The sequence below is a fragment of the Megalops cyprinoides genome, chromosome 23, assembly GCF_013368585.1.
Source record: "Megalops cyprinoides isolate fMegCyp1 chromosome 23, fMegCyp1.pri, whole genome shotgun sequence".
In the NCBI taxonomy this organism is placed as follows: Eukaryota; Metazoa; Chordata; class Actinopteri; order Elopiformes; family Megalopidae; genus Megalops; species Megalops cyprinoides.
This window is the reverse complement of record NC_050605.1, coordinates 21343898-21370949: the sequence shown is the minus strand read 5'-3', so window position 1 is coordinate 21370949 and position 27052 is coordinate 21343898. Positions and strand designations below refer to the sequence as shown.

The 27052-nt window shown below is 48.7% G+C and overlaps 1 protein-coding gene across 4 annotated transcripts in view; it reads left to right on the top strand.

Moving 5' to 3' along the window:
• srgap1a (SLIT-ROBO Rho GTPase activating protein 1a) overlaps window positions 1-22572 on the top strand; it is a 93263-nt gene extending 70691 nt beyond the window's left edge. For 2 of the 4 annotated variants that reach the window (XM_036518360.1, XM_036518361.1), the window contains exons 13-22: window positions 373-433; window positions 1441-1518; window positions 2004-2138; window positions 6058-6163; window positions 6799-7023; window positions 10160-10239; window positions 14336-14516; window positions 16130-16264; window positions 20485-20836; window positions 22162-22572. In XM_036518360.1, coding sequence (XP_036374253.1) covers window positions 373-433; window positions 1441-1518; window positions 2004-2138; window positions 6058-6163; window positions 6799-7023; window positions 10160-10239; window positions 14336-14516; window positions 16130-16264; window positions 20485-20836; window positions 22162-22572 — 1764 coding nt within the window. Of the gene's footprint in view, window positions 1-372; window positions 434-1440; window positions 1519-2003; window positions 2139-6057; window positions 6164-6798; window positions 7024-10159; window positions 10240-14335; window positions 14517-16129; window positions 16265-20481; window positions 20837-22161 lie in introns of all 4 variants that reach the window. The other 2 variants (XM_036518359.1, XM_036518362.1) reach the window with 1 other exon arrangement.
• Window positions 22573-27052: the final 4480 nt, after the last annotated feature.

Sequence of the window (27052 nt, the reverse complement as noted above, 5' to 3'; positions counted from 1 at the left end):
TAATACCTTCCTGCAGAATTGCTTTTTATTATTGGCTTAGATTTCTTGTTAACCTTTTTACTGCGTCCCTTGAAAAGGAGATTTTTCTTTCATTTAAAAAATATAACCACATAGACCCCGGAGGCTTTGACTGCGAAACAGTCGCATACAGTAGGTATCCAGGCTTGGCAATGTAAGTCCGCTGGTCTCTGTAAACCTCAGTCAGTTTACTCACCTGCTGCACCCGCTGTGGGGTCTGTGAAGTAACACGCGTATTCATGGACCCCCGTGCATGTATGTGCGCATGTGTGCATGCTCGTGTGATGTCATGCAGACTCTCTCGGGTAAATAAGACGCACCTGTTTGGAACCGTTTGCCTTTTCTCCTTATAAGGACTCTGGACAGGCCATCCCTCGTGTGGTGGAAAGCTGCATTCGCTTCATCAATCTCTATGGTGAGTCAGCCGTGTTTCACCCCCCCCTGCCCCCCTCAGGCAGGCCTGCACTTGTGTGAGCAAAGCGCCGTCATCTCTGCGTTAAAGTGTGTTTTAGCAGTTCCTGGAACACTGGCAATTGTTCAAAAAAGCATTTCGAGGAACTTGGCCTTTGTTGTGAGGGAGGAACAGGGCGCTCGCTGTCGGTAATATACCCAACAAAACGGCTCCTGTTCAGACTCGGGAGTTTCTGGGTATTGGCGAAAAAATCACTTTCCAGAACTCCTGTTGGTGTTATTATGTAGGCGGGGCCTCTCGGTTAGAATGGGTAGCCTGATCAAAGAGAGATCAGCTGGAAAGCATGCAAAGTGCTCTGGTTGATCATTAAGATACTGAGCATATGTACGCCCGTGATCTTTACCAGATCCGCTACATTATCAGCATTTAGCAGACAGTCTTATCCAGAGTGACTTACATTGATTACAGTTTTTTATCCATTTATACAGCTGGATATTTTACTGAGGCAGTTCTGGGTTGAGTACCTTGTCCAAGGGTACAGCAACAGTGCCCAAGTGGGGAATCAAACCAGCAACCTTTTGATTATGTGCCCTGCTCCTTACCACTATGCTACACTGCCGCCCCCCTGCAAGTCCAATGGGGTATAGCTCTCAGACACCAGGCTTTTTATAACTGTGTAAGGAATGCATGGAGGCGGGGAGAGGCAGAGACAGCCTTCAGTTCATTGAGCTGAGTGCTGAGCCCTGGCCGTCAGTGTTATTAAATGCTTAGCCAGACTCGGGGACACCTGCGTAGGCTTTTATCCCAATCCCCCTCTCCTGGTAAATTATGTCTTTAGAGACGAGAGGGAACCTTTTCCAACCTCCTTTGTTTTCAGGTGTCACCGTAGGACAGGTTACCTTTTCAGGCAGCTGTCAGAACGGCACTGAGCCTCCCCACCGTGTCCACCCCCACCCCTCCTCCCACCCCCCACCCCCACACACACCTCCCCCCTCGTGTGCCCTCCACAGGTCTTCAACATCAAGGGATCTTCCGAGTGTCGGGATCGCAGGTGGAAGTCAATGACATCAAGAACTCATTCGAGAGAGGTGAGCTGTTACAATCACACTCCAGTGGCCCTGCTAAAAAAAAAGGCTTTAATATCCTATTAAAATCCTACTTAAATCCTATTAAAGCCTGAAGTATGCTTTAACTTTTAGTCATTATAATCCTTACCCCTTTTAGAAAACATAATTAATGGCAAAGCGTTTGAGGATTAAATTTTTTATTTTTAAATACGTAAGCATAATGAATCTGCTCTTAAAAACATAGAATAAGATTGACTGAATTCTAAAAAGGTGAAATTAGTCAAATTATTTCAAGCTTAATTGACATCTTTGTTCATCGCACTCTGGTAGAACTATAACTGGGGGAGAGAAAACGGTTAAGGAAGCGCAGACTGTGTAATTATACTGGAAGGATGCCTTGGAAAGTGATCGGTTTCCAGTGTGTAATTGTGGTCTCTGTCATGGGAGTATAAAAGTCTGACCATAAAAATGCCTCCGCCAGCCCATCATTTCCATCTGTCGCCCAGGTAATGACCCGCTGACGGACGAGGAGAACAACCACGACATCAACTCCGTCGCCGGCGTTCTCAAACTCTACTTTCGGGGCCTGGAGAACTCCCTCTTTCCCAAGGAAAGATTTAACGACCTCATTTCCTGTGTCAGTAAGTAGTGCTCTCCCCGCAGCTGGGTGGTGGACGTCTGATGGCGTCTGGGTTTTTTCGGGAAAGGGAGAGCAGTCAGTTCTGACAGGGAGAACACTCTGACTCAGTCCCTGTAAGTGCCCCTTCTTGTCACTGTGACAGGATACCAGCAGTATGAAGCAGTATGATTAATTGTACAACCTTAATACACTTTCAGCTGTACCTGTGGTGGAAGCAGTCATCGAAACTCCTTGAAGTCTCGACACAAGAACTGTACAGCAGGGCCATGTTGATCTATAACATTCCTTTTCGTCCTTGATGTGGTCGGCACAAAATTGTGTTTTCTTCCTTATTAAATAGGGTTCAACTTAAGTTGTAAAGAACACGAGGCTCTCCTCATACCATACTGTTTAAAATTTCAAACAGTAGTGAATCATTTTTTTTTTGCATCAGGCAAGTGGAAGTGGCAGGTTTGTGCATGGGGAACTGTCCATGCAGTGTCTGCATGGAGACGTTGTTTCTCCCCATGCGGCGCAACACTCAACACTCTGACATGCGGGAGTTGCATGCACAGGCAGCCATGCCCTGTGTGTCGGGAGCAGGGGGGGGTCGGTTTACACTCCCCCTTAGTGAGGGGTTACAGCTGGCACCGGCCAGGGATTCCCTGCTGTTTACTCTTCCACGTTCCCGTGTATCAGCTCCGCAAATGTGGGCCCCAGGCCTGGTCTGTTATTTCAACCGAGAGCAAAGACCTCTCCATTTCAGTCCTCACCGCTGTCTCGGTTCAACATCCTGCTCCAAATACGGGGGCCTTAAACCAGAAGGATTTCTGCGCAGCAGTTCATCAGTGCGTGAAACTGCTGCCCAGTTTTTTTTTGTTTTTTTTTTCCAGGCACTTTTTGAGTTTTTTGACAGGAAAAGTGTCTTTGCTTTTAATAGAAGCATGACTTCAAGAGCTATCTCAGTTTAAAAAAGAAATAATAAACTCAGATGCTCACGGAAGATGAACAGCATCAAACCTGGTTCCAAATGTGCTGTGTCTCAGATAGCACCTGGATGCGGTGACCCATTTCATGGTGACGTGGCTATTTTAAGCATCTGTCGGCCTGCGAGATGAGCTTTTTAGATCTGCTGCGAGGTGTGAGAGAGAGAGAGAGAGGAGGAAATTGCTTGTCGCTCAGGTCTTGAGTGATAATGTTGTATTGAAGGAGAAAAGGAGTTAAAGTTTGGGCTCCGTGAGTTACAGTGAGCGTGAGTGATAATGAAGTATTGAAGGAGAAAAGGAGTGAAAGTTTGAAAACTCACTTTGGGCTCCATGAGTTACAGTGAGCGCGAGTGATGATGTTATGTTGAAGTAGAAAGGGAGTGAAAGTTTGAAAACTGACTTTGGGCTCTGTGAGTTTCCGCTAGCACAAGCAGCAGCCTGGCGTGGTCTGTGATTTATCCCGGAGGTGAGTCACACGGCGTCCGTGTAACAGTGCTCTGACGTCTGCGGTGACGTCCTCCTGCTCCCGTGGGACCATGAGCCTCAGTGGAGTGGGCTGGCTGTGGGGGATCTGGGATTTTGGGGCGGGGGGGGGGCGTGTGGCGGTCGTCCTTAGCTCCAGTTCTCTCCTTCACTTTTTGCTTGTGCTTGGGGACCACACAGGCTGGGCTTGTATGAAGTTCACGCGTTTGTGAAAGATAAATCGAGTATGCCAGCATTCCCATGCATCTCATGTGCTACTCCCCAAAGGGCTGTTTCCATTCCTGTGGTTGTTTTTAGCTTGCGCCGTGTTGTACGGAAGGAAAACATGTCGACTCGGAGGCTGCCTGCTGCTTGTCTCTGTGCAGCTGTTTTGAGTAGTTTTGGTCCTGCAGATCACCTGCCCTCCACAGCAGCAGGTGAATCCCATACTTCCCCTGATGTCATCACACAGCTGGTGCTCTCCTGTGCCATCACCCAGTTAGGTGGGATTTCTGTGTCTTCCCTCTGTTCTTCCAGAACATTTACTTTTTACGTTTATTCATTTGCAGACGCTGTTATCCAAAGCAACTTACAAGTGAGGCAGAGTACAACACAAGCAAAAAAGCCATATAAGGGGTCAACTGTGTTAGGAGGTCACTGTTGGGGGGAGGTCCGTTCCAGAAGTCCTCAGAGGCCAAACCAGTGACCTAAACACCATGTTTGAGCTGCGTGAGTCTGAAGTACGAAGGACAAAGCGACAGCCGCGGCTAGCAGAAAAGAACTGACGCAAGCTAACTGCGGTTTGGGAAACATCTTAGTTAACTATGTGAGGAAAGAGCTCGTGCTTTTGACACATCCTTTACACGCTCAGAGGTGTTTGTACGGTAAGTAACACGGCGGTGTCACTGTGCTGCACCCCCGCTCCCGGCACTGCCTTTGATTGTGGCGTTCCCCTTTTAAGTTGCGGCGTCAGCACGTGTGGTCCGCGCGCCGCGCTGCGAAAATCGCAGCTCTGACACCTCGGTGTTTACCTCCGCCTGATGTGCGGTTGTGTTACTGAGACGCGACGGCCGTGTGAGGTTAGCTTTGAGTTCTGTCGCAGTCGTTCACACCAGCTCCCAGCCTGTTCCTGTCTGTAGTACTTCATTAATTCTGAGCATGCTCAGTTGAAACTGAGAGAGTCTTGGGGGGTGGGGGGGGGGCATGCTGGGAGGACAGGTGTGCGGTGCGGAGATGGACTTGTCCTTACCACCACTCCTTTCTTCCCGGTGCACAGCATGATGGGAAATCCTAGGAAACACAACATCATTGTTTTCTGGACCCTGGTATCTCTGATGTCCCCTTTCCCGCCTGTTAAAAATACTGTTTCTTTGTGTACTGATGTGTCATGTGACCCACCATGGCAATTATATGGCAATCTGCCCTACCCTGCCAGATTGCCACTTAATTTTCAAACCCTGGTCCCCCCTCTGCTTTTAATCTAGTATCATTTAAGCAATGTTTCCATTAAAGACACCGTGTTAAGGGAAAGCAGGGATAACTTCTATTTATCTTACTACTTCATTTTTTATTATTTTAATTGGCTCTTGCCTGATAATTTCCAATTACAGCCTTGTGTGTGTGTGTTGCGCAGATGTGTATTGTGAAGTTCTGCAGTGAACAGAGACCGTTTCTAACGATATAATTGCGGTAAATATTGAGGAAGGGCCTAATCTGTTGATCGTCTTTCATCAAAGAGCGTTTGTTCAGTACCTGCTGCCATCTGGTTGTGCCGTGTGATTAGTAGAGTGAAGAGAGAGGAGAGGAATGCTGGGCTCAGCCTCCAGAAGGTGGAATGGGATCATTTCATACCTTTACTCAGGTGTGGCAGGGTTGTATCATGTAACGAACGGCTCGTTTTACCCTAAAATAACTTCCATAGCAGGTGTTTGGGTCTTGGGTCTGGGCTCAGGAGAGCAGGTCTGGGTTTAGATAGCCTTAATATCCTGCTCTATTTATGGGCGCAAGCCGGGCCTCTGCGGGTATCAATGAGCAGGAGGATGCAGATGGATGGGTGTCATGAAATATTCAGCCCAGCAAAGTGGTGTGTCAGAGGCATTCCAGTGCCGAAGTAGCACTGATGCAAAGGCCTCGTAGGTCGTAATTATCAGGGACAGGAAAACGTTCAGGATGAGTTTACCTCACATCTGTAACACTTACACACAAACGTGCTAATGCCTAAACATACACACACATGCACGCACACTTGCAAAAATGTTTACACGCACATGCCCTGAATTCCAAAGTTCTCCAAAACCAGTAATTAGCTGTGGCTATATTTTGTTCTCTGTTGTTGAATAAATTGCATATACTGCATGAATGGCAGTGTTTCGGCTGACCCTAAATGGCCTGTCTCAGCAGGGTGTGTATTTCAGGATATGACTCTGCTGTAAATGATTCCTGTGCGCTCGGGAACCCGAACCCCCCTCACTCACGCCTCCCTCTCTCCGACAGGAATAGACAATCTTTACGACAGAGCGCTGTACATCCGCAAGATCCTGCTCACTGTACCCAGATCAGTCCTGATAGTGATGCGGTACCTATTCGCCTTCCTCAACCAGTAAGTCCCGCCTACGCCGGACACAGCCACTCCGATTGAGGCTCGCCGTTGTGACACGTGGGGGCGGGGTGACGAATGCTAATTATCTCTGATGAATTGATACAGCTGTGTCTCAGGCAGACCCAAAGGCCTCTGGGTAATTCAAGAGCCGTGTGGCATACAGGAAATTAATATTCTTTTGTCTTCTGACACTTCTCCTTTTACACACAGAGAGAGAAAAATGACATGTTACTGAATGTGTGAAGAGACCGCAGACAGCTGGAACAACGTACAGCTATTTAATTTACCCCTACAGAAAGCCTGTCAGTACTTATTTACTGTTTATATAATGAAGTGGGAGGCATAATTTTATTGTTGCGTGAAGAGGTGTCAGGTTATTAAAAGGTTTGAACATTTATCATCCTCGGTGAGTGAATGGATCTGCAGAGTCTACCCAGCTAAATACGGATTGGATGATTAAATTAATCAGACAGACAAACAAATGATGATTTGGAAAGTGGGGTTCTGACGTCCTCTCACGTTGATTGTTTTCTTTATGAATTATAATTATTCCCCCTGATTATCGTATTGGAAGTGGGGAGAGCTTGTGCCCTTGCCCTGGTTGTTCACCCCCATGCCGGGTGCCTTCTCCTCAGCTTGTCCCAGTACAGCGACGAGAACATGATGGACCCCTTTAACCTGGCCATCTGCTTCGGCCCCACCCTGATGCCCACGCCCGACATCCAGGACCAGGTGTCCTGCCAGGCCCACGTCAACGAGATCATCAAGACCATCATCATCCACCACGAGACCATCTTCCCCGACGCCAAGGAGCTGGACGGCCCCGTCTACGAGAAGTGCATGGCTGGCGGTGACTATTGGTGAGCGCATTGCAGGGGCTGCGGGCTGCATTGGTGCTGCATGCAGGGGTGCATGCGGCTCTGCTCCTGCAGTGGGAGCACCAGCCATGCACACATTTTCCTCAGGCTCTGAAGGACTCTGTGGGGAATCTAGGCAACACTTCTCACCAAAAAAAAACCAAGAGAAGCAGCAAAACTTCCAAACACAATTAACAAAATAACAAAAAGTTATTTTTAAAATCCCCAAACAATCCCCAAACAAAAGAAACCAGCCTTGAGCACACAGCCAAAACCCAACTCAAACAGCCTCCTAGCTCTGCAGCCACACACCTCTATTTAAAATTGCCAGGTGAGGCTACTTAACCAATGGCTGGCTTAGACAAAGTCAATTAGTTAAACAATTAACAATTAACCTGCTCAGGTGAAAATGATATGAGCACAGTTGTTCACAAGGTTGAAAATTGAAAGACAAGATCCTTAAACTGCATTAAACAATTAACAGTTTTGGGGGACAGCTGAAGGTTCTCCTTCACAGACTTCTTAAAAAGCCTCGCAGACATGTGCAATGAGAAGCTGAAAGAAGGAAAGCTCGGCCATCGTTCATTGTTGCCCTCTGAGTGTACGTTGGAGTCAGAGCCTGAGTGATTACCCCCGGAAAGGCGCGTAACTCCCTAGCTACGTGTGCAGCCAACCTGTGTGTGGCTGCGTAGAGGTCCAGCTGTCAGAGAGCAGCTTTCGGGGGTAATTGGTGTAATTACGGCCATGCGGTTCAGTGCTGGTGGTCAGAAAATACGACAGGATGCAGCATTCCTTCAGCCGGCGGTGAAGACGGTGGTCAGCGGGTCCCTCTAAACGGGGCGAGTCAAAACACAAACGAAACAAACGCTAATTACCGTTGCAAACGCAGAGAGTTCATCTGGCGTGGTGATAGCGAGGTGCAGTGTGTGGAGAAGAGCGGAATTCAAACTCGGCCAGATCAGACGGTTTTCCTTCCAGTGTGAAACAGCCCTCGCCTCTCACTCACTCTCACACACCCGCTCTCGAATGAAAGCATTTTCCCATGAGGGGCGGATCACCTGACACCACCTGCAGCCGAGTTCCTGCCATCCAGCGCGTGTTAGCTTTTGTGGTCGCGTTTCATATCTGGAGGCCGAAATTCCCCCTGTATGCGGTTATCTGTGGAGATCTGTGACTATGTGAATTGCATCGGTGTCAGTTCCAGAGTGTAGAACTCTGGGGACAGGGTGTATGATTCGTCCCCAGTGCCACCGAAACTCCACCCACTTTGTGGGACGTGCCCACAGAACACACTGACTGCCCCGCCCCTGTGCCAGGCAGCTCTGTCCTCTGCTGCTTCCCAAGTCACTGAGGGTGGCACATCGGGTGGCAGTATAGCATAGTGGTAAGGGACAGGGTTTGCAACCAAAAGGTTGCTGGTTTGATTCCCCGCTGGGGGCACTGCTGCCATACCCTTGGGCAAGGTCCTTAACCTGCAGTTGCCTCAGTAAATATCCAGCTGTATAAATGGATGACATGTAAAATTTGTAACATATATAAGTCGCTCTCGATAAGAGCGTCTGCTAAATGACAATAATGTAATGCAATTTCATGGGATTTTGCAGGAGGATTGGTTTGCATTATTTTCGCCATTGTCAATTCTTACGTTTTACTGCCTTAACCAGTTTGGCTGTGTAACAGGATCGTTTGACGTAAATGTTAGAAGCTCAGAGAGCAGCGCCATGCTGAGCCTGCATGGGGTCTGTGAGAGCTGTTTATCTTCAATGATAAGGGAAGGGAAGTCAGGAACAGCAGGAGGAAGCTGGCTGAGCTCCCTGCACTGACAGACACAGCTGAGCTCGCCGACGTGCCGTAGCGAGGAAGGGCTTTTGTCCCAGTGTGTAATTACACCTGCAGACACGCAGAAAGGTGGAGATCAGCCAAAAGGCGCAGGACTTTGAGGGGTCAAGTTTGCCCCCCCCTCCCCCAGCTCCCCCTCTCTGAAGCTGCTTCTGTTCTCAGTTTCCTGCCTCCTGCCTCCTGCCTGTGACCGCCAGTGCTGCCTTACTGACAGGCAAAACGAACCAAAGTTTGTTGTTCAGCACTCATACTCTAAGTGCAGGAACTCACCTTTCCGAGAGGCGCACAATTAAACATCTCTCCTTTGCAGTTTTTTTTCGGAGATTTATTTTGGCGAAATGGTATTTGGACACATCGAATTTTCAGGTGCATGCCACAGACGCGTGCACATTCATTTATGCTACATTTTAAAGGTCATGTGCAGTTTAATGTTAAGCTGAGCAGAATTCCTCAGTGATGGCATTTAAAGCGCATGCCATGCGGTGTTTTTAATTGGGCCCCCTCGGAGAGAGCGGCGCTTTGGAGATCACGTCTGACCAGATGAAAGTCAGAGCGGGGAGAGGAGGATTACCGCCCGTGTTCCTCACGCACACACGCTTCGCTTTGGCGCATTTCAGAAGCGGGTGATTAAGCATATAAATGCCTTCAAAGAGGCTTCGCAGCGGCAGTTAAGACCAGAGTCTCGCTGCCGGCTGCTCACTAGCAGGGCGTGGCAGGACACTGAGGATGCGTCTGTCAGGGTGGAAGTGATTCAGTTTATGTCCATTTGTCTCACCAGTGATGTCTCTTTGTCTCTGTCTGTCTCAGAGCTCATGAGCTTGTCTGTCTGTCTCACCAGTGATGTCGCTGTCTGTCTGTCTCACCAGCAGTGTACAAGTCTGTGTGAGGGTCTGTCTGTCTGTCTGTCTCTCTGTCCCTGTATGTTTGTGTCTGTCTGTCTCAGAGCTCATGTGTCTGTGTGTATGTCTGTCTGTCTCACCACTCAAGTTGCTCATTCAGCTCGAATGAATACACATTTGTCCTTTTGCATTGGGAGTTGCTCTGGATAAGAGTATCTGCTAAATGAATGTAATGTAATGTAGATGTAATGTCATGTACCTACCTGTCTGTCTCTCCAGTAATACGTCTGTCTGTCTGGCTCTCCATTAATGCAGCTGTTCATCTGTCTTTCCTGTAATGTGTCTGTCTGTCTCTTCAGTAATGTGTCTGTCTGTCTCTTCAGTAATGTGTCTGTCTGTCCCTTCAGTAATGTGTCTGTCTGTCTGTCTCAGCACTCATATCCCTGTCTGCTCCCCCACAGTGACAGTCCCTACAGTGAGCACGGAGCCCTGGAGGAGGTGGACCAGGATGGGGGAATGGAGACCCACACCAGTGAGGACGGTAGGTACCGCTGCTCTCACAATCCCTGCACGCCCTCTGTCCTACACAGGGGTACAGGTGAAAAACCAACACAGTTCACCCGTTTGCCCTGGAGAAGGCCGCTGGAAAGACAGCCGCCTATCCTTTTGCAAACCCTAGCAAAAGCCTACAGCTGAAATTGCCCCCCGCCCCACGAGCCCAGATACGGCTGCACACGCAGGGATGGAGCAGAGAAGTGTGTGTGCTTTCTCCTCGCCCCCCTCTCCCCTCTCTGCAAACACAGCTCCTGCTCTCTCACTCCCGCTCCGTCTCCTCACCAGAGTGCAGGGACACATCATTATCTGTGAGAGACCTCCCTCACTGCTGTTGGTTTGGAGAGAGATTAACCCTGGCCGCTGCGCAGTCTTTCGCTGGATAATCCTGCTTTTCTGCTGTGTTCTGTGGAACAGAGTCCCCTCCAGAGGCAAGAGCAGACCGCTAATGAGATTCTACAACTCCTCCTGTGTCCTTTGTTATAATTTCTATGTAGGTATTGGGCTTTTTATTCAGGGATGTTCACAAATCTGTACAGAAAATTCAGTCTGAGTTACATTGTTATACAGCAGTGTGAAGACCAGCTGTTTTGGTCATGGATTTTGTTGTGTTGGTGGACACTCTGTAGGTGAACCATGTGGATTCACGGAGTCCATTGTCCTTCATGCCATTGTCCCTGTTTTGAACTGAATCAACTCCGTAACCAGTTTTGTTCTTTTAGTCACCCTGCTATACCTCACATTAGTAGTGTTGAAAGAGCTAGTGGGTTTACCCAAATATGTGTCAGGAAAAGGACAATGAAATCCTCCCATTTCCTGTCTTTTATAAGTCTATCTGAAAGAAGCACAGCTGGAGAACTGAGTAGCCCAGAATCAAAGCAGGTGGTACATTTATATTCTTCTCTCAAACTGAGAAGTTAGCTGAAAAATGTCTGTACTTCCATCTGGCTCTGTACACCTTTACTTAGACTGAGGGGGTGTGTGTGGTTGAGCACCAAGTCAAACACCGTGAGTCAGACCAGCTGTGGACAGATCAAGCACCTCAAAAAGATGTCAGCACACCCCCCCCCCCTTCTTCAGAGAGGATGGGTGGTGCCAAAGTGTGAGAGTTCAGAATCAGCAGACAGTGAGGTACTCTGCTGTGAACCCCCCCACCCCCACCTGAATCTGCAGTTGGGCTCTTCCAGACAAAGGCCCGTTTCCATGGCAATAACCGCCAAAGAAATCCCAATTCTCCTTATCTCAAGGTCTTTTAATGCCCAAACACTTGTTCTCAGACACCCTTGGTGTTTTTCAATTAGAGTTAATTCCTGGTAGTGTTTTCAAATCAAAATGTAGATTTAGCCAAACACCTTGTTTTCTTTCTTGCAAGATATTTATTGATCTGTTCGATCTAGGTAATGAGGAGACCTGAATATCTCCCTTAAAGGATATAACGCATGTCATTGTTCGCATGGAAGAAAAAACGGGCAGTTATCAGGTCCATTTTGATGTGCATTTATTCCTTGTAGGGTGATGATTCTCCCTATTGCGATTTTGGACTGACAATTGTCTCTAGTCAACAGGAAAAGCTATAATGTTTGCCTTGTTTCTCTCTCTGTCAGGCTACTCCCTCCCATTCTCTTTGGATCTTTCCAACAGCACTCATTTTATCTGCTTCTAAAACAATCCAACTGCTCTTGGAAGCGAGCGTGAGCTTTGCGTTTTACAGAGCTTTCCTCTCACGGACACTCTCCCGTTTCCAGGCCAAAAAACTGGAGTTTTTCCCGGTACCGAAAGCTTGAACTGAATATGCTGGTCTGAGAGCTGGTCCAGAAAGTCCCACTAACATGGATCAGTTTGCTCCCCGGGGCATGACCACGCTTGAGGGTTTGAAGTCTTGGGCCATGAGCACTGATCAGGGGGAAAGCTCAAACACAGAACAGTTTTCCGTGTTTCTGACGGCAGTAGGGAGGGCGAGCACATTACACATTCCAGACATGCCCCTGACAGACGATACGGGTTCCTCTGTACGTATCTCATAATACAGCACACCCAGAGCAGCGCTGCAGTAAAGTTCTGCATGACAGCTCAGTGTAATATGACTGTCACGGGAGACAAAGTGCACTTTTTTAACCCCCAATTTTCTCCCTGCTGTCAATACATTGATCTTTCTGCTGTTGGTAGCAGGCAAAGGGTCAAAGGTGAAGAGGCTGGAGTATTGATTTTACAGTATAGCGAAACAGCAATTCTATCTGAAGCCCTGCTGGCTGTATAATGGAAAGCCCATGCTTGGAGCAGAAGTGTTGTCCTCTGCATGCTGAATTGGACATTAATTCTCCCAGAATACCCCAACATTTAACAGCATTGCTGCTAAGTGGTGTGTTGCTGGTGCAGGGAAGAGTCTCAGTGAAACCTGATATCTGTGTCTGTGTCTGTGTCTGTGTGTGTGTGTGTGTGTGTGTGTGTGTGTGTGTGTGTGTGTGTGTGTGTGTGTACATGTGTTTCTGTTTGTCTGTGTGCACATGCGTGTGTGTGCATTTGTGTGTGCATTTGTGTGTGTGTGTGTGTGTGTGTGTGTGTGTGTGTGCGTGCGTGTGCGTGCGCGTGCGTGCGTGTGTGTGTGTGTGTGTGTGTGTGTGTGTGTGTGTGCGCGCGCGCATCATATGTTTGTGTCAGAACAGTCTGTGGGTCCGTGTTGTCCACATTATTGATCGCCGCTGCACTGTGTGCCAGGCATTTTACATGCATGAGTGTGGCTACTCCGAGCAGGACAGAGTGGATCACAGGGCGTCTGAAACATCAGTACTGCAGTTCTTCTCTGACCGTCGCTAAAGATCCCTTTAATCCGAAATCCGCACAGGTGCTGCGCGTACACCTGCCGCTCGCTCTCCGCCCTGGAACGCTCCAGACCCCCTCCCTCACCCTCCGCTTGTGTCATTGGCCAGATATCCCCCGAGACGATGCTCGTGTGCGCTTGGCTTGGAATTCATTGCCTTGGCAAAAAGGAAACCCTGTTCTGTGGCTGCATCCATTAGATTAAATTTGACCACAGCCACAATAAAGAGACTGTGGGATGCGTTTGTGCAGGTGGAGGCCACTCTATTGATCCCGGCGCTGTCACCTTTATTGAAAGACACTTGTTGTGTAGCAGAGCCCTATTAATTTCGACAGAGTGAAAAATTGACCCGACGCTTCACACACCCCCCCCCCTTCCCCACCCTCCGTCGTTCCCAGATGGAGAGGCCCACTCTCTCTCTCCAGGAATCGATGCATTGCACATACAGTGACTCTGATTGTGGCGTCTAGTGGAAAAAAAGGGGGAAAAAAAACTCATCATGGTTCTTTTTCCTCTCTTCACTTGGCATTGTATTCCACAGTGTGCAGTCCAGAGAAGACTCCAGCAAGCGTCTCTTTCCACAAACTCTGCCTGTTTAGGAGGGCCAGAGAGGCCTAATGCCCAGGGCTCCTGAGCTCCTGAGATAACGGGATGTGGAGGGGGGAGGGGAGGAGGGGATTAGCCTATCAGTGCTATTTTAAGCACGTGTTGCTTCTGCTAATTAGTTGAGTGTGTTAATGTTCCAAATGACAATATTTTTTAGACTAACTGGAGGAGTATCATGTTCTGAATGATCTTGTCAAACCAAGACATTTTAGGGAGCTACCACTGAATAGGAGCTGGACTGCTCATTTCACAAGCGTCCATTCTCCACTGAATTTGAAATATTCAAAAAAAAAATCAAGACTATAGATGGCCAGAGACCCTGGTATCCTAACAACCTGATCAGAAGTGAAAATGATGTCCAGTCTTGTACTAGTTCCACGCTGGTTCCCTATGGTATTGTATTTATTCTTTAGCTGGATGTATTGGATATGTATGTGTACGTAGGGTTTAAATGGCTCTCTGACCTTTTCTGTGCCTCTTTTCAGGCAGTATCGTTTCTTTTTCAAAGCATGTAGGTATGCTAGATGCTGTCATTGAGGATCAGCTTCCTTCCCCTCTGTCAGTGAACGCTACCTCTGCAAATGGGACACAGGAAGTGTGTCTCTTTTCTCTTTCCTTTTGTCAGCTTGTCTGAATCTCCAACTCTTTATTTCCCATGCAGAGGGGGATCCCATCGAAGCCATAGCCAAATTCGACTACGTGGGGCGCTCCGCCCGCGAGCTGTCCTTCAAGAAGGGGGCGTCCCTGCTGCTGTACCAGCGGGCGTCGGACGACTGGTGGGAGGGCCGGCACAACGGCATCGACGGGCTGGTGCCGCACCAGTACATCGTGGTGCAGGACATGTGAGTACGGCACCGTGCTGTGGGCTGGGAAAAGCGGACGAACAATGTTAAAACGTGAATGAAACAGAGATGGCACGCCTTAATCGGGCCAAAGCATTGCTGACAGGACCTGCGAAAAAGACAGTCCTCACTTGTAAGTCGCTTTGGATAAAAGCGTCTGCCAAATGAATAAATGTAAATGTGATGATCCTATTTCTCTCTTTGAAACCAGTCCTGTCTGGCCCTGTTTCAGCGTGACTGTGATGTCGCTGGGACTCTGTTAACGGCCCTCCCTGTGGGTTAATTGGTCCTGCTCTCCCCCAGGCCCTCCCCTCAGAGGGAGGCCCTGTCAGTGTGAATGCACGTCGCCCCTTTCTGAGCGGTGTCCCCTGGGGTCTTTAACAGGCCCCTCCATCATCGCCTGAGTTTCAGATCTGTGACACCCACGTGCTCGTTCCTTGGCAACCGTCACCGCTCAGGTGACTCCCTCTGGTTGCTCATTAAGAAAGGAAATTAAAGTGTAGTAATCGCTGGTCTGAGTGAAGCTGCAGTAGACGCTTAAGCGTTCTCTCCGCTGTGACACAGCTGCTGTAACATAACTGTCTGACTGCTGTTTGCATCAATAATTCAGCGAAGGGTGGCCAACGTGTGTTTTCAAAGTGGGGCAGAGGAAGGCATGTGCTGAGCTCTCAGACTCTGGACGGGAAGAGGAAGCACTAAAATTTCTGTCATATGGAGGGACCCAGAGTGCGGTGACATGTGCTCGTCAGACTCAGATTCACCGTGGTACAGAATATCCCCCAGGCACTCGGCCGTGAGATGCATGTGCGTCTCCACAGCAGATCCCTACCACAGGAGAACACAGTGTGGGCGGCACCTCCGATGACACATGGGAGCCTGAATTAGGTGGGGTGTCTGTCCTGGCTTCTCAGGTTCCCTGCAGGTCCAGATTGCGACATTAGGTCGCTGTGTTCCGGAACACATGCTGGCGGTGGGCGGACGCTGGGCCCAGCACTGCGTCTTGCGGCGCTTCTGTGCTGCGTTTCAGCATACCGCGGCGTACTGAATATGGAGGCACAGGCCAGGCGGACAAGCTGTCAAAGCAGCGGCACAGTGCCTGCCACACACACACACACACACACACACACACACACAAACACATATATATATACACACACACACACACACACCACAGTGTTAACCGCTGCCACTGAAACTCCCACAGGCCTCAGAGACAGAGACCTTCTTAGATCTGTCAGCGCTCATCGCTGCGGACAAAGGAGCTGTCAGCATGGACTTCAATAAAGAAAATCATTCATATACGCACCTTTACCGTTACATTGGCAGGCTGATGGAATGACTGAATGAATGATTGATTAGGACTGATTGATTAGCATAACTGATTCATTAGTGTGATTGATTAGTGTGACTGATTGAGTGAGTGTCAGTGGGAGTAATTGAGTGAGTGATTGAGTCAGTGAGTGAGTGAGTATATGTGTGGGAGTGTATGTGAGTGAGTCAGTGACTGAGTGAGTGAGTCAGTGACTGACTGACTGACTGACTGACTGACTGAGCGAGCGTTAGTACAGCTCTGTGCGGTTGTTTCTCACGCTGTGGCTGTGCTGGTGTCTCAGGGACGATGCGTTCTCCGACTCTCTGAGCCAGAAGGCGGACAGCGAAGCCAGCAGCGGGCCCGCCGCAGATGACAAGTGTTCAGGCAGGGACATGAGCTCCCCCACAGACCGACTCCCAGAGGCCTACATCAGCAGGTGGGTGACAGCCAGCCGCCCGCTGCCCCCTGCAGACCCGCCCTCTCTCCCCCTACAGAAAACCCTTATTCCAGAGTCAGAAAAACTGATTTCACCCCCTACAGTACACCCCACCTATTCCCCTACAGTATCCCCATCTCTCCCCCTACAGTACCCCCATCTCTCCCCCTACAGTACCCCCATCTCTCCCCCTACAGTACACCCCTCTATCCCCCTACAGTACCCCCATCTCATCTCTCCCCCTACAGTACCCCCATCTCATCTCTCCCCCTACAGTACCCCCATCTCATCTCTCCCCCTACAGTACCCCCATCTCTCCCCCTACAGTACCCCCATCTCATCTCTCCCCCTACAGTACCCCCATCTCTCCCCCTACAGGCAGGCAGCCTGTGGGCGGGTAAAGGAGGCTTCCACGGCAACTGCATCCCGTTGCTTCAGAAACACGGGGCTCTGTGCTCCCTCCCAGACCCCCCGGCACACCTCGATGGTTCTGCTTCCCCTCATGCTAATAAGAGCTCCCCAGCCCAGCCACAGAGCAGCACACTGCCTGCCCAAGAGAACCGGGCTGCCAGGCAGCGACCATTCTGATTTCAGACTGACCGTCACATTACATTGCTGTCATTTAGCAGATACTCTTACATAGGTTACAGATTTTACATGTTATCCATTTACACAGCCGGATATTTACTGAGGCAGCACCGGGTTAAGTACCTTGCATAAGGATACAACAGCAGTGCCCCAGCTGGGAATCGAACCAGCAACCTTTCGGTTATGAGCGCTACTGCGCCACCCTGCCGACCAATCACGCTCGCCGGGGCTGGCCATTTTATTTTACGCTTAAGATGTGTTCCAGGGGACAGGAGGGGGGGGGAAGTGATGTAAGATCAACCTGGATGATCTAAATATAGCAGCGCTCATGAATGTTGAAAGGAACTCTGTCAAGCAGCTCACATTATGCATTCAAAAGGAGCCCCTTTGTTTGCGCCGCTGCCAGAGAAACTCATGCAGGAAGTGGCAGTAAGGAGCAGCGCACGAAGGGTCCTGCCTGGCAGAGGCTGAGAGCAGCCAGCCTGGAGGGACAGGGGAGCCTCACACTCACGGCCTAACACGCCCCCAAACCCAGGGTCTGCTGCGAGTTTGGTCGTGATAGTGGTGATTTTTCGCTGTGCGTTTTCGTATGTAGAATTGCATTGCGTTACATTACATTACATTATTGTCAGTTAGTAGATGCTCTTGTCCAGAGCGACGTACGTAGTTTACAGTTTTCGTATACATTTATACAGCTGGATATTTACGGAGGCAATTCTGGGTTAAGCACCTTGCTGAAGGGTATAGCAACAGTGCCCCATTGGGGAGCAAACCAGCAACCTTTCGGTGATGAGCACTGCTCCTTACCACTATGCTACGCTGCTGCCTACATGCACAATTGCATAATGCATATAATTATGCGGGGGGTCAGTGAGTGTAGACTGATTTTTTTTCTTTTATAAGGGAAAACGTGGCAAGCACCATGGCAGAAGTTGAACCAAGCTGGGCGGGGGTGCGGCAGGAGACAGCATCATACTGATATACCTCAGCATTGCACAGTCCGCGTTTCACGGCTCCAAACTCGAATTTCGCCCGTGACATTCCCATAACAGGCTGTTATTGGACTAACCTTGAAACAGGGCGTGTGCGTGTGGTTCCAGCGAGATGTGCGTGTGGTTCCAGCGAGATGTGCGTGTGGTTCCAGCGAGTGGCTGTTGCCGGTCGGAGGCAGTTGGAATGATTGCGCGGCTCAGGTGCTTTGCGTTCGGTTCTGAAAGTCACTCGGGTCCCGCCCAGGCGCGCCCTGTGTGTTTATTTGGCAGAGGTCCCGCCGCTAGTTGGGAGCGGGCCAGAGTTATTCCTCTCTCCCTGGCCCGCTCTGTCCGCCTCCCTCTCCCGCACCCCCTTCGCTGGGCCGGGGTGAACGACCGCCAAAGCCCGCTGCCAGCGCTTGCAAACATTTGCAGAGCTTGTTGGATCCTACAGATTTTACCCATGATTCCCTCTGCCTGTCAGAGATTATATTGCCTGCACTTACTCTGTGTTAGTAAAACAGGCTCCAAGTGTAGATTTTTCAGTAAACGCAAACAGAAAAGAAAAAAAATCTCTTCCTGTGAAAAGCAGCAAATGGTGAAGTCGCCTCCTTAATGTGTGTTTTGCTTGCTTTGATTTCAGGATGACAGATTACTCACTCTCACCTGTCTTCTGGTGCAGCAAAAATAAATTTACATTTACATTTACATTTATTCATTTGGCAGACGCTTTTATCCAAAGCGACTTACATAGGTTAAAATTCCCCCAGAGTCACCACTGTGCCCCTGTGCCCTGCCTGTCCCCTCCCTCTGTCCCTCCTCACAACTATTTGTGCTGTTGTTTTTGCAACTGCAGCACATTTTTTTGCATCTGGCATTCACATCCTAAATAGATATGACAGTATACTTGTCAATGAGAAGAGCTGTCATTACATTTTCTATTCAGCAACTTATGTTAACTTTTTGCCAAGTATTGTCTTTCATTCTGTTCTACATTCATTCATTACTTGAATCAGCTGAATTGGAATAAATCGCCAGGCAATTGAGCCATCTGGGGGAAGAATGCTTCAGACATGAGCTGATTTGCCTTGTTCATTTTTTTCACCTCGCTTGCTGGTCTGTGTGAATTTGCTCCCCCTGTTGGTCATTGGGAGAACTGTAGCTTGTTTACCGTTCCAGCTGTCCTCTGTATTTCTTTCAGACCCTCTGTCAGCGGGCATCAGTCAGACATTAGTTGGCCCATCGGCTGGAGGCTCCCTATCGCATATCCGCAGCGAGTACATTTCTCTGAGTCAGAAACTGCAGGGAGAGTCATGAAGATGAATTCCTTCACAAGGGACAAATGAAATGGGAAACATAGGACTTGTGTTACATTCGTGGACTCATTGCATTATCCACAGTTGCAAAGTAGTCCAGCTGTTTTGTACATCAGCTGTAATCGCAGTAAATAGATACCATGAAAATGTAACGTTTTCCCACATCCTTCCTTTGTTGTAAAGCAAGTGAGTGGGAATTGGGCACATGCTGTTGCTGGGTTACTGAGCTGACCGAAATGGCTTCCTTATGTCGCCATCGTTTAAGGAGAGTGAGAGAGGGGGGAAATCTGACAGCCGACGCTGACAACAGACAGGCCTCACTTTGTTGTCGTATTGGTCTCCCAGAATGCCTCTCTGTGGCTCACTGTGGCTTTGTTCCCGTTAAACGGTTTGAAAACAAGCCGTCGGCGTCCTCGCGTTTGACGGGGCCGTACAGTGCGGCGGGGAATAATCTCTCCATTGTGCCGCCCGCTTTTGTTCCCGGCGCTCTCGCATTCCACTTAATATCACAGACGTTACAGTATTCTGTCACAGCGATGGGGACGAATAAAGCGTTAGGCTTTCGCTCACCTTTTTTTTTTTTTTTTTTTCTGCAAAGCTGAGGTTTCGGAAACGAGTCGAGCCCGTGAAGCATACTGTACTGACGACTCTGGTGCATTCTGGCCGGATTACGGGTGAATGAAGTGGCTTTGGGAGCCTGTGTGACTGTGGGAGGGATGGTGGCTGGTGTGAGCGGTCAGGTGAATGCTAGCGTTGCTGCTACGCTAGCTCTGCCCGCTCCCAGACCCCACCCGCTCCACCTAGCAGCACACAGCCAGCAGACTAAGGGACAGAGCAGATGCATAACCGGGCTGTACATTCTTTGTGTAATACTGTGGACATTTTCATCCCTCACATACGGAAAGCTGCTGCCCTGAGCTGTCTTAAGTGCATAAAAGATGCTGGGTTTCAGGATACTCACAGGGCACAGTTTTGTTTGGAATATTAGTGAAAGACAGCATACCATTCCTCCTTCACAACAAAGGCCAAGTCCTCAAAGTGCAGCTGTATAAGTGGATAACATGTATAAAATTGTAACCTGTGTAAGTCGCTCAGGATAAGAGCATTTCCTAAATGCCAGTACTGTAATGTAACGCTGGATCAAAAGATCAGAATTAAACTCTGGGTTGTTTAGTTCCCTCTGGCCAGTTCACATGTGTATGGTCTTTATGGTTAATAAGAACCTTTGGAAATGCACTGACCTTCCTTGTGATAGAGGTCAAAGGTCATACTGATTGTGAAGCTCTACGGCTCAGATCTGACTCTGTGTGTGTGTGTCTCTGTACTCCCATTGTCTCTCCAGCAGGCACAGGAAGAGAACAGACCCCCCCTCGCGTCGCCCCCCCGGTCGTCCTAGCGACGGGCACTGCACGGTGCACCCCTCCTCGCAGGGCCACGGCAACGCGCCCCTGGAGACGGGCTCCCCCGGCGTGGGTCACTACAGCCCGCGGGACCTCCTGCGTGGGCGGAACCACCTGCCGCTGGACAGCCCCGAGCGCCACCGCCGCACGGGACACGGCGGCCTGGGCGGGGTCAGCCGCCACGAGTCGCTGAAGAAGACGGAGAGCCCGCCGCTGCGTCGCTCCACCTCCTCCGGACAGTACGCCGGCTTCACGCAGCCCCACGGCAAGCCGCTGGACCCCGAGACCATCGCGCAGGTCAGCGGGTTACAGCTAGGCTCTGCCTCAGCCTCCATGAGACATTACATTACATTACATTACGTTACATCTTCTTACATTACATTTTCTTACATTACATTAGGTAATTTTCACTGCAAGTTTCTGTATGCAGAATTGCATACTGCATGTGATTTTGGGGTGGGTCCGTGAGAGTAGACAGATTTCATCTTTTACATTACATTACATTACGTCACATTACATTCATTTAGCAGACGCTCTTATCCAGAGCAACTTCCAGCACAAAAGAACAGAAGTGTGTCCATCCGAGCTGAATGAGCAACACTGTGAGACCAGGCTAACAGCACTTCCAGACCAACGAGTATGAGTATAATACTATTCAAGCCCTACCATAAGTTAACTCGGAGTTTGGCTCAGGTCACACAATCAGACTTCCCTAGCAGGGACTTCACAATCAGTGAAATCCATGGCCTACAGGAGCAACCCAACAGCTACAGTTGGCTTTTAGAAGAGGACATAGTAAACCATTATTAAAATATGGCACAGGACATCATTTGGTAACATGAGAAGAGACTGAAAGTATCTTCTGTTCTGAGGCTCCATGCCTTGCTGCCTTGCATGGCTGTAGTTTGTACTTGCCCGCATGCAGAGGGCATTGTGTCTGGGCCTGTTGCCTCGTGTCAGAAATAGAAAATCAGTGGTAAATTAGAAAGTCAGTCTGACCGTCTGGAGTATAGTAATCAGTTGGAGGCTCAGCTCTGTAAGGCCTCATTACCTGCTAATCAGCAGGGTGTTTAATGCAATCTGAAGAGGAGTTTGGAGAGGACGTTCTTCCCTGGGGCCTGATGTCCTGGCCGACAGACCACTCCAGACATTCACAGTTCTGTCCTGTGTTTGTGCAACAGCCTTTGCACATCATTCGTTTATGGATTTTATATAAATGATCAGCATTAACACCACCAGAGGTGGAGAATCTGTGCTTTCACACCTCAAGGCTACAAGCTCTGTTTTGATGTGTGTGCGTGTGCGTGTGCGTGTGCGTGTGCGTGTGCGTGTGCGTGTGCGTGTGTGTGTGTCCGTGTCCGTGTCTGTGTGCGTGCGTGCGTCTGTGTGTGTGTGTGTGCGTGCGTCTGTGTGCGTGTGCATACATGCGTACGTCCCTGTGTGTGTGTGTCTGTCTGTGTGCGTGCGTGCATCTGTGTGCGTGTGCGTGCGTGTGCATGCGTACGTCCCTGTGTGTGCGTGTGTCTGTGTGTCCGTGTCCGTGTCTGTGTGGGTGCGTGCGTGCGTGCGTGTCTGCGCGTGTGTATTAAAGAGCGCGGCTCCTCTCCTCCCTCTCTCTGCAGGACATCGAGGAGACGATGAACACGGCCCTGAACGAGCTGCGGGAGCTGGAGAGGCAGAGCTCGGCCAAGCACGCGCCGGACGTGGTGCTGGACACGCTGGAGCAGATGAAGAACGCCCCCGTTCCCACCCCTGCGCCCACACCGGCCAGCTCCACCGAGTCCCTCAGCCCCCTCCACAGCCTCCTGCTGCGGTCCGCCGAGTCGGGCCGCCGCGGCCCCCTCTCCGGCGCCGGAACCGGGCCCTCCAGCGATGCCATGAGCACCTTCAAGCCCGTGGTGGCGCCCCGCATGGGGGTGCAGCTCAAACCCCCCGCCCTGCGCCCCAAACCCCTGGTGCTGCCCAAAACCGGCCCCGCCCAGCCCCCTGCCCCCCCGCCTCAAGACCCCCTGGACAAGACCTGCACAATGTGAACTCCCCCGCTGTGCCGAGCAAGAACACAAGCAGAGACCGTTTACATAGCAACATATTTATCGATGTTTATGAAATAAGTAAGCTTGAGAGTACATTGCTAGGGATTTTGGGGGTGGGAGGGGATGTTAAAATTATTAATGATAGTTTTGTGTCGTAAGATGGGTGTGTATTCTTTGAATGTCTAGAAGTTAATTGTCTCCAGTTATAGGCACATTTATTAAAACAGAGAAAATACCAGACAGGCAATTTTCACATTCCCACCCAGAAGGCATTTATATTCTGGCTGTAAAAACGTAGGCATGGAGGCAATAAATAAGGTGATACGATCACACAGCACCAGTAGATTGTAGGGAAGCATTTCTTCTTCTTTATGGAAAGCAACACAAAGACTCCTCGTGTGGGTCAGACTGCAGCCGATGGAGGACTGCAAAAAACAGATGCCAGATGCTTCTCAGTGTTAGTTTACATCCCAATTAGAAGAGTTCTGAGCAATGCAGTCAGTTGGTTTTCAGTACCGACTGAGGGGATTCCTGTCAGTCGAATAATAAGTACGTTTAGTGAAATTGATCCTTTGGCCTTATTGTCACAAGAATAAGAAAGATAAGCTCGTCCTCACCGAGGAACCTGCGATGACCACTTCGAAAAGCTGCTATGTTCTCCATGGTTGTTTCCAGAGCTTGGGAAACAGGAAGAGCAACTGTAAGGTGTGTTACTAAAAGGATGCTGGTACAGGAAGGGTTAAGGGTTATGGATATAATGGGGAATGCACTGTCATTTGTTCACTTTTCTTTAGTTATTCAGTGCACTTGGCCACACAGAGAGCACTTAACCTCGAGGAGAAGGAGGTGACACGCTCACCTACGTCTGCTCAACAAACGCTCTGCCAACATGGATCGCGCAGTACGCTTGTGTTTAGTCTCTAGTCTCTTACAGAAATAAAACTTTACCAGAATTAAGAATGAGGATATGCTGAAGTGTTGAGTTAACATAGCTTTAATGTATTGTAAGATTACCAGGCTAGCTCTAACAAACAATCTCTGCCAATAAGCAGGACAATGGAACCACTATACGTGTAGAATTGTATGTTAATGAATTCCTTGACATATTTTATACGTGATACAAGTCTAGACATGTGTTTTTATGTGTTAATCTCTGTGAGCGGTTTCTCAGAACAGAGGTGAACTCTGCCAGTGGCGAGCCCCGCTGGTGTTTTCCTGCCGATCACGTTTGCCGTCTCAGCCAGCACCCACCGGAAATTTCATTGACTGTACATGACGCCACAAAAAAAAAAAAAAAAGACCCTTTCAAAACCTGACTGCCACTGCAACATTACTGTATAACACAGAACGCTTGGTCCCCCCTCTCACAGAGGTTTAATGAGAACTTTCTCCTGGTACATGTTTTCTGCAAGAGGCCCTGTGTGGAGAGGAAGACGCCTCTTGGGACATCATTTTGCGGCCACTGCTCCAGAAAAGGCGTAACGCCGGTAGCCATGGACTCTGACTGTTAGCGTCAGCGTCTCGCCCCTCCATCCCGCTCACTGCGCGTCTCATCAGCTTCAACGGCTCTCCTGCTACCGCTTTCTCTCGCCGATGCGCCCGGCAAATTCACCGCTGCAGTCCAGTATACTATATACTGGGAGTCCAATATACTCCGACAATAATTTTTCATTTTTCAAGTTCTTTCTACTCTATGAACTAAGTTGGACTGTCCATAAAGATGCCAGGGGTGGACAGCGCAGTGCTGAAAAATTTTCTCTGTGGACCAGTCTTCGTTTGGACCGAGCAGAGACCGCAAGGAGGACAGAAGAGGGTCACATTGTCACCCAGGACCATGTGGCATCTGTGCAACTTTCAGTCCCTCATCAGTGAGATTACTGTCCTGTGTGTTACCAGAAAAGAGCCTTGGGGAACGAAAGATCTTTAACAGTCCCGTAATGTAACTCGCGTGTGAAAATTTGTTCCTCTGTTCACGTGACCGTGTAGAGGGGGACAGGTGTGGCACTCCTGACATTACATCCTGAAAGTCAGGACCATCTGAAATAGAACCTGATCAATTTTGCAATAAGTCCATTTGGATTTTTTTTTCCCTCAGTACAAGGAAATTGTCTATATATATATATAGTCAGTTGTATATATCGAATTGATGATTTCCATTCTGGTTCATAACCTTTTATGGATTTTTAAAAAAATAAAATTTCATTTATTCAGAATGTTTTTTTTTTTTATATATATATAGAAAGTTTTGGGTTCATAACAAAGACTAGCATTCCTGGACCTGCAGGCCCTACTTCTGGGCATGCTCAGTGTTGTCCTGAGGCCACTCTCTACAGTAGCAGTAGTTCCTTTGCCTGTTGACTGTTACTTTGTGCCGCTGTACATCTGTAGCATGTACATGTGAAAAGTGCCTTTGAAAATGTTTTAGAGGAACTTCAGACTTGTTCTGTACTGTTGCCATTCATATACATACCTGTGCTATGAGTGCGTGGAGTAGGAAAAGACGAACAAAGTAATAATGATACAATTCTGGAAAGGTAAAAACAAATAATTAATAAAGATACTGCTAATCCGTCGTGATGTTGCACTTTTACCTGTAGGACTGTACATTTGGCATGTAGCATTACAAGGTGTTGGTGAGTGAGTGCACATTAAGGGGGGGTTCAAATAAAGGAAACGGCGCTGTCAGCGTTGAGTGGTCGTGCCTTTGAGAAGCGGTTGAAATGGAGTGTGCAAATATGCAGGGCTTTGTGGTTTCCTCACTGTCCAATCCAGTTTATTTAAATATAGGTGCCTTTTTATCGTTCCCTTTCCTTTTGAGACTTTTGAAGGATGCCTGTCCTGTAACCCGTAGCACAGCATTTTTTTTTCTCCACCCCTCGATTTTTGCATTCTGAGAAGGGTTCAGTATGTGGGTTGAGCAGTTGTAGCTGTGCTGCTTCCGAGCCTCGTCTCCCGCGGCCTCTCTCACTGGGAGAGAGCCCGGGGAAGGGCGGGGTTCGCAGTCGCAGGCTTAGACGCGGCTCAGAATAGCACATTACGCCACAGATGCGTCCCGCGCAAGATCTGCGCGTTAAAAAATGCAGGAGATGAGAAAATACGCTCTGCGCATGGTGATTCTGACTGACATGAAGGATGAGCGGGTGTGTGGGTGGGTGCGTGTCCTGGACTGAAAACACGGCGATCTTCTGGCATATGTGTGGCTAGATGCCTGTCATGGGGAAGGAGATCTATACTGTGCTGCAAAGCGTCCTGCATCCAACCTGGGTAAGACAGCAAGCACAGCCGCATGTAACAACCCTGATCGCTCACTGGAAACATACAAAAAAAGCACTACTACAATGCAAGGGTCTGCATGACATCTCTTTTCTCAGGAAAAGTGAAATTTTCTATTTTCAAACATTTATTTTGACATTTAAATCGGTTTAAGGAAAGGGGCGCGTTATCAACCATAATGAAATATACACAGAGTCAGTGATGATATGATGAAATGGTTATTTAAGTTTTACATCAACAAGCTCATACCAGTACTTTTTCTACAAAAGTGGAAATGGAAAATGGCAAAAGCATATCATACAAAACAACTGATGAAGAACCAGAGCAGGGTGAAGTTCATGGTGAGCTGTCAATCATCTGAAAGATGCCCTTAAAAGGCAAATGGGCTGGAGCTACGTGACAATAAAACTGGGTGCTGGTTACCTGTGCAGCGCAAATAATGAATGCAACACCCACTGCCTTGGTATGCACATGCCAAGCCTAAACACGAAGATCAATTTCAAGCACCAATTAGATGCACACAGCAATTGATGATCCCAGGGCAAACTGAAATTTCATTTTCACACTGAAATACAAACTCTTTGGTCTGATGTCTTTCATGTATAACAGACATATGATAAAGTCGACATTCACAGCATTAAAAAACAACCAATTCTTGGACCCACTGTTAAAAGCGTTTCCTCCCAGCAAAAAAAAAAAAAAACACAACATTGGCACAATTAACATGAATGTACATCACCAACACACAACTCAAGGCAAGTGGACAAAACTGCTTGAGCCCTAATTTCATTAGCCTTCATTAAAAGCAAAAACCTATCTATGCTGTTAAAACAGACAGCAGAAGTCTCTCTGGATAAGTGCGTCGGCTAAAAGCCAATGCAAAACAGTGACCATCACATATCTGAGCAGCTGCTGTTTAAATTCCTCATTCCACAGTGTGATATACTGAATTGTTACTGCGACTGTAGGACGTAGCAATATTCAGCCGTTCAAATGCACATCAGACATCAGAACTGATACGCTGTTTCTCAGCGGAGAAACCCCAGTATGCAGAAACAAGCCATGAGAACTGCCGCAGACAGCAACATTAATGCTAATGGTAACATTTTTATGAACTTAATTATAGTTAATGATTAATTTTATTAATTTCATTTAATTTCATGAGCAAAATCACGTTAGACATGAGCTGCTAGCTGTGTCACACAGG